The sequence below is a fragment of the Coregonus lavaretus genome, assembly GCF_964263955.1.
Source record: "Coregonus lavaretus genome assembly, chromosome: 19".
NCBI classification, from domain to species: Eukaryota; Metazoa; Chordata; class Actinopteri; order Salmoniformes; family Salmonidae; genus Coregonus; species Coregonus lavaretus.
In genome coordinates this window covers 25,003,473-25,015,979 of record NC_140006.1, presented here as the reverse complement: position 1 = coordinate 25,015,979, position 12,507 = coordinate 25,003,473, and the positions used below count along the sequence as shown (strand labels likewise).

Below are 12,507 nucleotides of genomic sequence, written 5' to 3'. Positions count from 1 at the left end.
GTTTACTAGACTATAACAGGATCAGAGCTGACGCCTTGCCTTGTCAGCCTGTGAAATAATTTCACATGCAATATGTATGGTCATGAAATATTGCATGTGCTTGGCAAAAACATACATATTTTCCTTGTGAGAAATTGTATGAACAATGCAATTTACCTACTGTCATAAACCTAAAATACACCAAATATATATGTACAGTATTACAGTTCTAATTCTAATGTATAATATCCATGTGCCAAAGATGTGATAATTAATCAGTACTTGCATTCAAGTGAATTTCTTAATCAATAACAAATAGTATACAAGAATAAAGATCTCTGAATGCTTGACCAACCATCATAGCTATTGTATTTAATTGTTTCTCTTGTTTAGCCAACAGAATACAGATTTTTGTATTGGAGTGAATCACAGAGGCTTGAGAGGCTGATCATCATCATGAAGTGTGTAACTGAGGACTGGATGCGAGGGTTTGGGCTGCTATTCTTTGTCCAAACAGTACTTTCTATGGTTATCCCTAACTCTACTCACCTGGAGGCGATACTGGAGAACTATATGAACAAAGATGACGAGTGGTGGGTGTCCAAACAGCGAGGGAAGAGAGCCATCACTGAGGGTGATATGCACCTCATACTCGATTTGCACAACAAGCTGAGAGGTCAAGTTTATCCTCAAGCTTCAAATATGGAGTATATGGTAAGCTAAACCAGGACCTACTGTGTCTGCATCACACATTTTTGTTATATTTAGGTCATTCTAAGATGAACTGTAGGCAATTGGAATATGACTTGCCCATACTGGAGAAGGTAGAAGGACATTGTACAGTACTACAGATTGAAGCAAGTGTTAGTTACTTATTTTGCACTGATACTTCATCTTAGCTAATGTGTGATACTTTCTCAAAGACTCAAGACATCTAGGCTTGAGAATCTGGAACATTTTCAAACCCATTCAACCATCCATGGGGTTCAGCAGAGCACATCTGCAAAGTCAGGGCCAACTCAGAGGTTTCAAACCAAGCTCTGGGAGCACATAGTGCTCAAATAGATCAAAACCTAAAAACAAGCCTGACCGACAGCCAAGCAATAAAGCCAGTGTGTTACTGCCCCTGCCAAACCTCAAGCTCTGCCCCCTGCCTTGGACACCGGCCAGCTCTCACCTCCACTGTTATCGTGCACTCTGCCTCAACCATTTCAACTCACATCTTCAAATATGAGTCTTTATGTTTACATTTCATTTGGCAACAAAGATGGATCTGTATTGATTAACAGTTGAGCATCATCCTTTGAAGTATGGTTGTTCAAATACAGTTTTCTGCGAAGGATTCCTGGAAGCAATGTATAGTACTATACGCAGATGGGTGGGGTTAACTGTAAATGTAATGTTACACAAAACATTGCCTTTTAGAGGACATCATTTTGATGTCTTAATGTAAATATCCAACATCATTTGGATAATTTGGACGATTTCCCATGCATAAATGGAGATTTGTATCCTGTGTGGATACACTGTGGTCCTGTGTGGCTCAGATGGTAAAGCATGGCGCTTGCACTGCCAGGGTTGTCAGTTCGATTCCCAGGACCACCCATATGTAAAATGTATGAACGCATGACTGTAAGTCGCTTTAGATAAAAGTGTCTGGTAAATGGCATATACAGTATTATATTGTTGCAGGCCTACAGTATGTCCATTGCGCTCAAACATGTCAATTGGCCTCAAGCCCATTGCATTAACCCTGAGCAGTGCAGAATGCAGATATCACTAATGTAATCTTCTACACATGGAATACATTAGGACTGTACAGGGCAGCCGAATGGCACATTTTTCTATTAACCTTGATGGGTGTTAGTGCAGTTAAACAGCAGAACAACAGCACACTACACCTATTCTTCTAATGGACAATTTTACTACAGCTTGGCTGAAACATTCCTCAAGTCATATCTACGTAGTTCTTTGTCAGAAACAAGTGGTGCACAAATAGATTATAGTTTTTAACTTCAATTGACCTGTTAAGATCTGTATCATGTAGGTTGTTGCACTTTAGTGCAGACCCACTGGGCACACACTGGTAGAATCAACGTTGTTTCCACGTTGAACCAACGTAGAATAGACATTGAATTGACGTCTGTGCCCTGTGGACAGTTGATGCAAGGAGACCAGTAATACTAAAAATGTCATCAAGGCCCCCAAGACTTTCTGTGAAGAATGTTAGAATTAGCATTTACAATTGTTGTTTATCAAGAGTTTGGGCTTTCAAGAGTAACACTAATATAAGCAGTATTAAGAGTCTCAGTAGCACTAGCACCAATCTGATGTGCATGCAGATATATGTTTATCTTATCAGAATAACTCTGACTTTGGCATTTCAAAGGTTTGGGATACGGAGCTGGAGAGGAGTGCTGAGCACTGGGCACACACCTGCCTGTGGGAGCATGGACCACAACACATGCTAACACAGATTGGACAAAACCTGGGTGCCCACTGGGGAAGGTCTGTATAGTATAAGGAGAGATGACCAGTTTGATTATATGCATTATGTCATTATACAGTAATACTGTATGTCCATTTCCTAACATGTTGCGGGGTCATATAACTCATGAGGCAACCAATGTGTGATTAGACTGTACAGAGAATACTGATACTGTATATTGCCATGGGTTGTGTCTAGTTTAGGGTTTCCCAAACTCGGTCCCGGGGCTTCCCATGGGTGCACGTTTTGGTTTTTGCCCCAGCACTACACAGCTGACTCAAATAATCAACTCATCATCAATCTTTGATTATTTGAATCAGCTGTGTAGTACTAGGGCAAAAAACAAAATGTGAAACCCTGGGAGGCCCCAGGACCGAGTTTGGGAAACCCTGGCCTAGTTAGTTAAATTGTTTAGTTTCCACTTTCCTCAGAGACCGACCACCAACATTTCACGTCCAGGCCTGGTATGATGAAGTGAGAGACTACAGCTATCCCTATCCACAGGAGTGTAACCCACACTGCCCCTTGAGATGTTCTGGTCCTGTCTGCACTCACTACACACAGGTAAGAGTTTCCTATAACAATATCACAACACCTTATTTAAGGCCAGAGAAGTCTGAGAGGACCACTAACTGAAGGTAGCTACTTTGTTTGTCTTTGCAGATGGTTTGGGCAACAAGCAGCCATATTGGATGTGCTATCAATGTGTGTTACAACATGAATGTGTGGGGCATGATTTGGACTAAAGCTGTGTACTTGGTTTGCAACTACTCACCGCCGTAAGTTTGAACGTTTTTTTTAATGGTTCTTATGTTTGTTTCCCCAAAAAAATCATTAAGTTCTGATTCTTATTTTCAACTGCTGTAAATTATGTAGTGTATGGGAACTGGGAGGGATTGGGTCAAAAGGTTCAGCGTGTTTTATGATGTCATTTGTGTGCAGGGGAAACTGGTGGGGGCATGCCCCATACAAACATGGCCGCCCGTGCTCTGCCTGTCCGCCCAGCTACGGTGGAGGCTGTAGGGACAATCTCTGCTATACAGGTCGGCTGCTTTCAGAAGAAAGTTGTTCAAAACAAATTGGTTGCTTTTATGCATTTTGTTTTGCAAACAGTATATTACATGTGATGTGACACTTGTTCTTCTTCAGAGAACGGAGTACAGAGACGTCCTGCCCCTGAACTAGAGGAGACAAACTACATCGAGCCGCAGCCAGAGCCGAGGGCCCAAGAGCCAAAGTCGGGACAGCAACCCCCAATACCATCACCCAATGACAACATAGAGAGGAATGAGGTGGTCAGCACAGTGCAAATGTGTAAGTATTTATCACTAATTTTACACTGTTTCTAAAACACAATATCAATATACAGTAGCATAAAAGTCTATATTTGGTATCATTGCCAGAAGGTCTAAGTGAAATTGGTTTTCTTATTTTCAAAGGTCAACAGATGGACTGTGAGACAAAGCTGCGTGATCGTTGTAAAGCAACCACTTGTAATAGGTAGGTCTAAGTTGTTCCTAAAGTGGATGTTGTCACTTACCTAGGGTTGCAAGGGGGGTTGTCAATGTTTTGGTGCGAAACTGGTGGCAGTTGTGAAAAAAGTTTATAGTTAGGGGTCCCAACAGATCCACAGATGACGCCATCTCTATTGCACTCCACACTGCCCTCACCCGGATAAAAGGAATACCTAAACTACCAGTCAAAAGTTTGACTGGTCACACATTCAAGGGTTTTTCTTTATTTTTACTATTTTCTACACTGTATAATAATAGTGAAGACATCAAAATATGAAATAACACATATGGAATAATGTAGTACCCAAAAAAGTGTTAAACAAATCAAAATATATCTTATATTTGAGGTTCTTCAAATAGCCACCCTTTGCCTTGATGACAGCTTTGCACACTCTCTGCATTCTCTCAACCAGCTTCATGAGGTAGTCACCTGGAATAAATTTAAATTAACAGGTGTGTCATCTTATAAGTTAATTTGTGGAAATGTTTTCCTTCTTAATGCGTTCGAGCCAATCAGTTGTGTTGTGACAAGGTAGGGGGGTATACAGAAGATAGCCCTATTTGGTAAAAGACCAAGTCAATATTATGGCAAGAACAGCTCAAATAAGCAAAGAGAAATGACAGTCCATCATTACTTTAAGACATGAAGGCCAGTCAATACGGAACATTTCAAGAGCTTTGAAAGTTTCTTCTAGTGCAGTCGCAAAAACCATCAAGCGCTATGATGAAACTGGCTCTCATGAGGACCGCCACAGGAATGGAAGACCCAGAGTTACCTCTGCTGCAGAGGATAACTTCATTAGAGTTACCAGCCTCAGAAATTGCAGCCCAAAGAAATGCTTCACAGAGTTCAAGTCACAGACACATCTCAATATCAACTGTTCAGAGGGGACTGTGTTAATCAGGCCTTCATGGTCGAATTGATGCAAAGAAACCACTATTAAAGGACACCAATAATAAGAAGAGACCTGCTTGGGCGAAGAAACACAAGCAATGGACATTAGACTGGTGGAAATGTGTCCTTTGGTCTGGAGTCTAAATTGGAGATGTTTGGTTCCAACCGCCGTGTCTTTGTGAGACACGGTGTGGGTGAACGGATGATCTCCGAATGTGTAGTTCCCACCGTAAAGCATGGAGGAGGAGGTGTTATGGTATGGGGGTGCTTTGCTGGTGACACTGTCTGTGATTTATTTAGAATTCAAGGCACACTTTACCAGCATGGCTACCACAGCATTCTGCAGCGATATGCCATCCCATCTGGTTTGGGCTTAGTGGGACTATCATTTGTTTTTCAACAGGACAATGACCCAACACACCTCCAGGCTGTGTAAGGGCTATTTTACCAAGAAGGAGAGTGATGGAGTGTAGCATCAGATGACCTGGCCTCCACAATCCCCTGACCTCAACCCAATTGAGATGGTTTGGGATGAGTCGGACGACAGAGTGAAGGAAAAGCAGCCAACAAGTGCTCAGCATATGTGGGAACTGAATAATCTCAAATATAAGGCACCCAACCGCAAGGTGCTACAGAGGGTGGTGAGTATGGCCCAGTACATCACTGCGGCCGAGCTCACTGCCATCCAGGACCTCTATACCAGGCAGTGTCAGAGGAAGGCCCAAAAAAATGTCAAAGACTCCAGCCACCCAAGCCATAGATTGTTCTCTCTGCTACCGCATGGCAAGTGGTACCAGTGCACCAAGTCTGGAACCAATAGGACCCTGAACAGCTTCTACCACCAAGCCATAAGACTGCTAAATAGCTAGTCAAATGGCTACCCGCTGCTGCTACTGTCTTATCTATCCTGTTGCCTAGTCACTTTAATCCTACCTGTACATGTACATAGCTACCTCAATTACCTCGTACCCCTGCACATCGACTCAGTACTGTTACTCAGTACCTGTATATAGTACCTGTATATACAGTGAGGGAAAAAAGTATTTGATCCCCTGCTGATTTTGTACGTTTGCCCACTGACAAAGACATGATCAGTCTATACTTTTAATGGTAGGTTTATTTGAACAGTGAGAGACAGAATAACAACAACAAAATCCAGAAAAACGCATGTCACAAATTTTATAAATTGATTTGCATTTTAATGAGGGAAATAAGTATTTGACCCCTCTGCAAAACATGACTTAGTACTTGGTGGCAAAACCCTTGTTGGCAATCACAGAGGTCAGATGTTTCTTGTAGTTGGCCACCAGGTTTGCACACATCTCAGGAGGGATTTTGTTCCACTCCTCTTTGCAGATCTTCTCCAAGTCATTAAGGTTTCGAGGCTGACGTTTGGCAACTCAAACCTTCAGCTCCCTCCACAGATTTTCTATGGGATTAAGGTCTGGAGACTGGCTAGGCCACTCCAGGACCTTAATGTGCTTCTTCTTGAGCCACTCCTTTGTTGCCTTGGCCGTGTGTTTTGGGTCATTGTCATGCTGGAATACCCATCCACGACCCATTTTCAATGCCCTGGCTGAGGGAAGGAGTTCTCACCCAAGATTTGACGGTACATGGCCCCGTCCATCGTCCCTTTGATACGGTGAAGTTGTCCTGTCCCCTTAGCAGAAAAACACCCCCAAAGCATAATGTTTCCACCTCCATGTTTGACGGTGGGGATGGTGTTCTTGGGGTCTTAGGCAGCATTCCTCCTGCTCCAAACACGTGAGTTGAGTTGATGCCAAAGAGCTCGATTTTTGTCTCATCTGACCACAACACTTTCACCTAGTTCTCCTCTGAATCATTCAGATGTTCATTGGCAAACTTCAGACGGTCCTGTATATGTGCTTTCTTGAGCAGGGTGACCTTGCGGGCGCTGCACGATTTCAGTCCTTCACGGCGTAGTGTGTTACCAATTGTTTTCTTGGTGACTATGGTCCCAGCTGCCTTGAGATTATTGACAAGATCCTCCCGTGTAGTTCTGGCTGATTCCTCACCGTTCTCATGATCATTGCAACTCCACGAGGTGAAATCTTGCATGGAGCCCCAGGCCGAGGGAGATTGACAGTTCTTTTGTGTTTCTTCCATTTGCGAATAATCGCACCAACTGTTGTCACCTTCTCACCAAGCTGCTTAGCGATGGTCTTGTAGCCCATTCCAGCCTTGTGTAGGTCTACAATCTTGTCCCTGACAGCTCTTTGGTCTTGGCCATGGTGGAGAGTTTGGAATCTGATAGATTGATTGCTTCTGTGGACAGGTGTCTTTTATACAGGTAACAAGCTGAGATTAGAAGCACTCCCTTTAAGAGTGTGCTCCTAATCTCAGCTCGTTACCTGTATAAAAGACACCTGGGAGCCAGAAATCTTTCTGATTGAGAGGGGATCAAATACTTATTTCCCTCATTAAAATGCAAATCAATTTATAACATTTTTGACATGCGTTTTTCTGGATTGTTTTGTTGTTATTCTGTCTCTCACTGTTCAAATAAACCTACCATTAAAATGATAGACTGATCGTTTTTTTTTCAGTGGGCAAACGTACAAAATCAGCAGGGGATCAAATACTTTTTTCCCTCACTGTAGCCATGTTATTTTTACTAGTCATTGTTATTCATTATTCACTGTGTATTTATTCCTCGTTTTATTTTTATCTTTAACTCTGCATTTTTGAAAAAGGACCCATAAGTAAGCATTTCACTGTTAGTCTATACCTGTTGTTTACGAAGCATGTGACAAATAACATTTGATTTGTAGAGTTAATTGAAAATAATGCCATTGTTGATTAGATTTTTGTTTCATTAATTAGGCTATTTTATCTTGAACCATATGGTCTATCCACTAGAAACTCATGGACAATATGGATACAGATATAAAAAAGGAACTTTATGAATACATTTTTTGTTTTGTTATTCAACTATAAATTACCAAAGTTACTATAGATTGCCATAGATTACCTTTTAATTTTCAAATTACGCTACTTTACCCATTCTCACTCATTCTGTGAATGGGTCAAAACTGAGTTTGAACTGTTATTTCTTCCTACAGGTACGAGTGTCCTCCTGGATGCTTGTCCAGCCCAGGAAAAGTCATAGGGACTGCGTATTATGATATGGTACAAACAGAAAACACTTTTTATCTATTATTTTTTTAAATGTATTCCAACTGCATGAGTTGTGTGATACTAGATATAAAATAACGATACAACTTCAGTCATTTTATTGATGTATTCTTATTATCGAATTCAAATAATTAGGGAAAGCCAAAACATGCCCTCTATACACTATGCAAGTGACGTCATCCTACGTCATACATCTGGGTCCTGTCCCCTAACTTTTGAATGGGTTCATATCATTTGTGAAAACACTGTAATTTTAAGATGTGTCTAAAATTATATTTGTGTTTGTAGATGAATTTACTTGTGCCAGATGCCTTTTATGACGTTTTTGTGCTGAAGACCATTGGGCTACATTTTTGCCCATTGATGACCATTCAAAAAGCCTACAAAAGTTCGAAAACTACAAGGCTACACTCTAAAAAGTAAAGGTTCCTGGAGGATCCTTTAGCGGTTCTTCGAATTGAAACTGTGGGGGAACCCCTATAAGTTCTTCGAAGAACCCTTTTAAAGGGTTCTTCAAATAACCCCTTTTAATGGATCCTCAAAGAACCTTTTGAAGAACCTTTTGGGGTTAATTTTTGAACTAGTAATTATACAGATGTTTAACAAAACATGCACACAACAGTATTCATACCTTGGTTTTTGTGGTAAATGTGAATGAAAAAAACTGTTTTGATAATGATTTTCATACACATACCTTGTCCATAATGTAGAGGCCTATGGGATTTTCATTGAAGAGGTAAGGGGGGAGGTTAGAACATGTGATCTGCATAACATAGCAATACCAATTGACATATCTTTGTATGCCTCCTCGTCTGTATACCTGCAGACACAGACACAAAAGTGAGCAGTTCATTCATCTGCACCCAAAACAGCTAGCCTTCAACATATTTTTTATAGCATACATATTCTTACCTCTTTGTTGATTGATATCCATTGAATTGTGCCCATTTTCTGTTTTAGAAAGATTTACACAAATACGAAAAGATAGATGGTATCATCATAAAACAATATACATTTAGATCATACAAGGGACAAACCTTACCTTAAATTGAGGAGATCTAAAAATAAAAATAAATCAGTTAAGTGCCTACACCTGCTGTCCTTTCAAATCCAAATGATTCAGTTGGGCAGTTAGGTTCCTGCAAGAACCCCCACCAACTAAGGAGGTTCCTCGATTAACCCTACCTCCGATGGGGTTCTTGGAAGAACCCTTTGGGGGTGATTTTCAGTGCCAAGAACCCTAAGGTTCTTCGAATAACTTTGATCTTAGAAGAACCCTTGTTGAACCCCTCATTTTTAGAGTATACTTCCTGGAAAATGCCATGTCACTTTCATAGCATGTAAAGAGTAGTGAAACATGTTTCATTTTTCAGCAATCAAGTGTTTGTGGAGCTGGTTTACATGCTGGATTAATAGACAATGATGGAGGCTGGCTGGACGTTACAAGACAAGGAAGAAAACCACATTTCACAAAGTCATACAAAAATGGAATTCGGTCTCTTGGGTGAGTTAACATTTTACACAGCTTTGTCCCAAATGGCACCCAATTCCCTATGTAGTGCACTACTTTTGACCAGTGCCCATAGGGCTCAGGTCAAAATAATTGCACTTTATAGGGAATATGATGCCATTTGGGATGCAACTTCACTCTATTATGTTTGTTTATAATAAAGCTAAAGCAACAAGTCACATGTTTCACACCAAATTATTCAAATTTACAGGATGAACAGGAGTGCAAATGCTTTCAAAGTATTCTCTGTACCAGGTATGTCTGATCTAGTTTCACCTTTGTCTCAATAATGCATGTATTGTTTGAATGACATTGTGGCATCTTTGCTTATCAGTAAAGGCAGTATCGTGTGAGACCACTGTTGCACGGTTCTGTCCCTACAAAAAACCTGCACGGCACTGTCCAAGGTAAAGAAAGATCATACAAGGGACAAACCTTACCTTAAATTGAGGAGATCTAATAAACCAAACGTGATACTCTTCTTCTGTAAAGTTGATTGGTTTGGATAGTTATAGACTACTGTGTTTCATAGCTATTTTCCTTCACCAGGTTGTATTGCCCCCGCAATTGTCTGCATGAGACCCGTGCCAGAGTCATTGGAACGCAATATTATTCGGATGTAAGTCTGGCTGACAATGGCCTTCTATACAAGATTTTATTTCTCTCATAGAACTGACCTTTGTGCTATGCTAATCTACCTTTTTTTTCTAGAAATCCAGTATATGTCGAGCAGCCATCCATGCTGGTGTAATTCAGAATGACTCAGGAGGCTACCTGGATGTGCAACCCGTGGACAAGAGGAGACAGTATAGTGGTAGCTATCAGAACGGAATCTCTTCAGAAAGGTAAGGGATGTGGATAAGGGAAATACAGGCCAATTGTGGGGTTTTGACTTTGTTCCAAATGCTTTTGGATGCATAATGGCTAGGGACCAGGAGTTTTTCCTGGTCGGCTATTGTGGTCAGAAAAAACTCCTTCCCTTTGCTGATACATTATGGAGATATAGGCTAGTATCAGTGTCATATACCTTGGCTTGACTGTGTAAACTGTTCTTAGCTGAATCCAAACTAACACAAGTGTTCATTCTCCCCCCAGCCTACAGAATCCCTCAAGTGGCAAAGCATTCAGAGTATTTGCAGTCATTTAATTCACATTGCAAGGACACTGGCAATGAAAAAGAGCACTTGTCATTTAACACCCAGTCATTTCACGGACAGTAATTACATTGCTTATGGTTTCCTTTTCTTGCTAAGCTGCACCTCAGCTTCTCAAGGCTGTTCACTTCACTCTGATCACAACTTATATAAAGATACACTGTTCAAATGCATATCTTTAAGCCTGCTTATTAGATGTATATAACATAACATGTTGTAAATAAGTTTAATGTAAAAAAAAAAAAAAAAAGCTATCTCTCATAGATATTTGTATCAGAACAGAAAAATATAGAATGTGCATGCATGGTAAATGTTTTAATTCTATGATATTTCAAATGTATTGTTTTCATTTTGTATGCATATTTTTGTAAGTATTTTATACATTTTGAGGCGTTGTATTTCATGATACAAAATTGTATAGCCTTTATTCAAAGATGTCTACAGTTCAAGCCTGGCTGGCCAGGAGTGTGTCAGAAAATGTCATAGCATGAACCGAAAAGGGTGAGACAGCCGAAATATGCATTATTTATTTACATTTATGAATAAATCATTGTTATCAATGGTAAATTCTGAAAAAGTTAGAGCATTCATATCATGTATTTTTGCTGAACATACAGTATCGCCATTATATGTTTCAAGAAAACCTTAAATATCAGTACTCCATTGATTGCTGCTGTTCATAATACAGTATGGTATGTAGTTTATAAAGCACTACCTCACGTTGTTAGAATCACGATCAATGTACTGGATAATACTGCTATTCTGTCTGGATGGCCAAGAGGGTACTGTCTTGCAGTCCTGGATCCAACATTTGTTTGTAAGGCTCACATTTGTTTGTAAGTCATTACTAATCCTGGGGGTATTCAGTAATAAAGCTTTTCATATTTCTACGCTCTAGAATGCCCTTCAAGCCAATCAGGAAGGAGTATTCAACAATGCCATGGTATAAAAATATACAGTATATACATTATACAACTATTACACATGTTTAGGGTTGCAAAATGTCAATACATTCCCAGGTTTTCCCGAAATCCCGGTTGGTTATAAGCAGGAAATATGGAAGCCTCCAATCCCGGTCGGTTATAAGCAGGAAATATGGTAGCCTCCAACCAGGATTTCTGGAAAACCAGGGAATTTATTGAAAGTTCCTGGAATTTTGCAACCCTACACATGTTCATCTATCCGTAGAATTCAGGCACTCGTATTCAATATTTCAAAAACAGAATTAGCAGAAATCCTTTCCAGGCAGGAGCAGTAAAGAATGAAAGCTGAGCAAGTGCTTCTGTTAAACTACTTGGGCCCACTGGCTGTGTGCTAGGTAGGGCAGACAAAGAGTGACTTTGTGTGTGTTGATCTCAATCTCACTTCCCTGGATGCATTTCCCCCACGCCTGCCACAGATGTGGTCAACCCCAGCTGAAAGGACTCTGTCAGTCACCCTTACATACCCTCATGCACACATACCCTCTGTTGGATCCTTTATGTAAGGGGTTGAAATTTAGAAACCAGTTTAAATTCAGTGTATTTTCCTCAATAGTTTAGTCTGAAAGGAGTTTGCTTTGATTAACGCATTTTAACTAATGCTGTCGCTGTTTTAAAGGGGCAAGATCACATCTAAGATAATGCACTGCATTCTCTACATTTTGTCAAAAGCTCTTGTTAGACTACCTATGGTCAGTCAACATACAAAGAGGAAGAGATAGTTGAATATTATAGCTCTAAGTGGTACATACAAACTTCAATATGGAATAGAAACAGGGGAATCTAACATGGCAGACAGATTGACCTTTACCCATACAATTATTTTATTTA

The 12,507-nt window shown here is 40.4% G+C and overlaps 1 protein-coding gene across 1 annotated transcript in view; it reads left to right on the top strand.

Annotated features, from left to right (window-relative positions):
- Window positions 1-435: 435 nt before the first annotated feature.
- Window positions 436-12,507, top strand: part of LOC311146250 (cysteine-rich secretory protein LCCL domain-containing 1-like) — a gene marked incomplete at both ends in the record, with an annotated part of 24,485 nt that continues 12,413 nt past the window's right edge. The window contains 13 exons of the mRNA XM_084182751.1: window positions 436-693; window positions 2,369-2,487; window positions 2,899-3,031; window positions 3,131-3,246; window positions 3,410-3,510; window positions 3,617-3,781; window positions 3,907-3,967; window positions 7,960-8,026; window positions 9,406-9,536; window positions 9,754-9,797; window positions 9,877-9,949; window positions 10,092-10,161; window positions 10,254-10,387. Coding sequence (XP_084038877.1) covers window positions 436-693; window positions 2,369-2,487; window positions 2,899-3,031; window positions 3,131-3,246; window positions 3,410-3,510; window positions 3,617-3,781; window positions 3,907-3,967; window positions 7,960-8,026; window positions 9,406-9,536; window positions 9,754-9,797; window positions 9,877-9,949; window positions 10,092-10,161; window positions 10,254-10,387 — 1,472 coding nt within the window. The remainder of the gene's footprint in view (window positions 694-2,368; window positions 2,488-2,898; window positions 3,032-3,130; window positions 3,247-3,409; window positions 3,511-3,616; window positions 3,782-3,906; window positions 3,968-7,959; window positions 8,027-9,405; window positions 9,537-9,753; window positions 9,798-9,876; window positions 9,950-10,091; window positions 10,162-10,253; window positions 10,388-12,507) is intronic.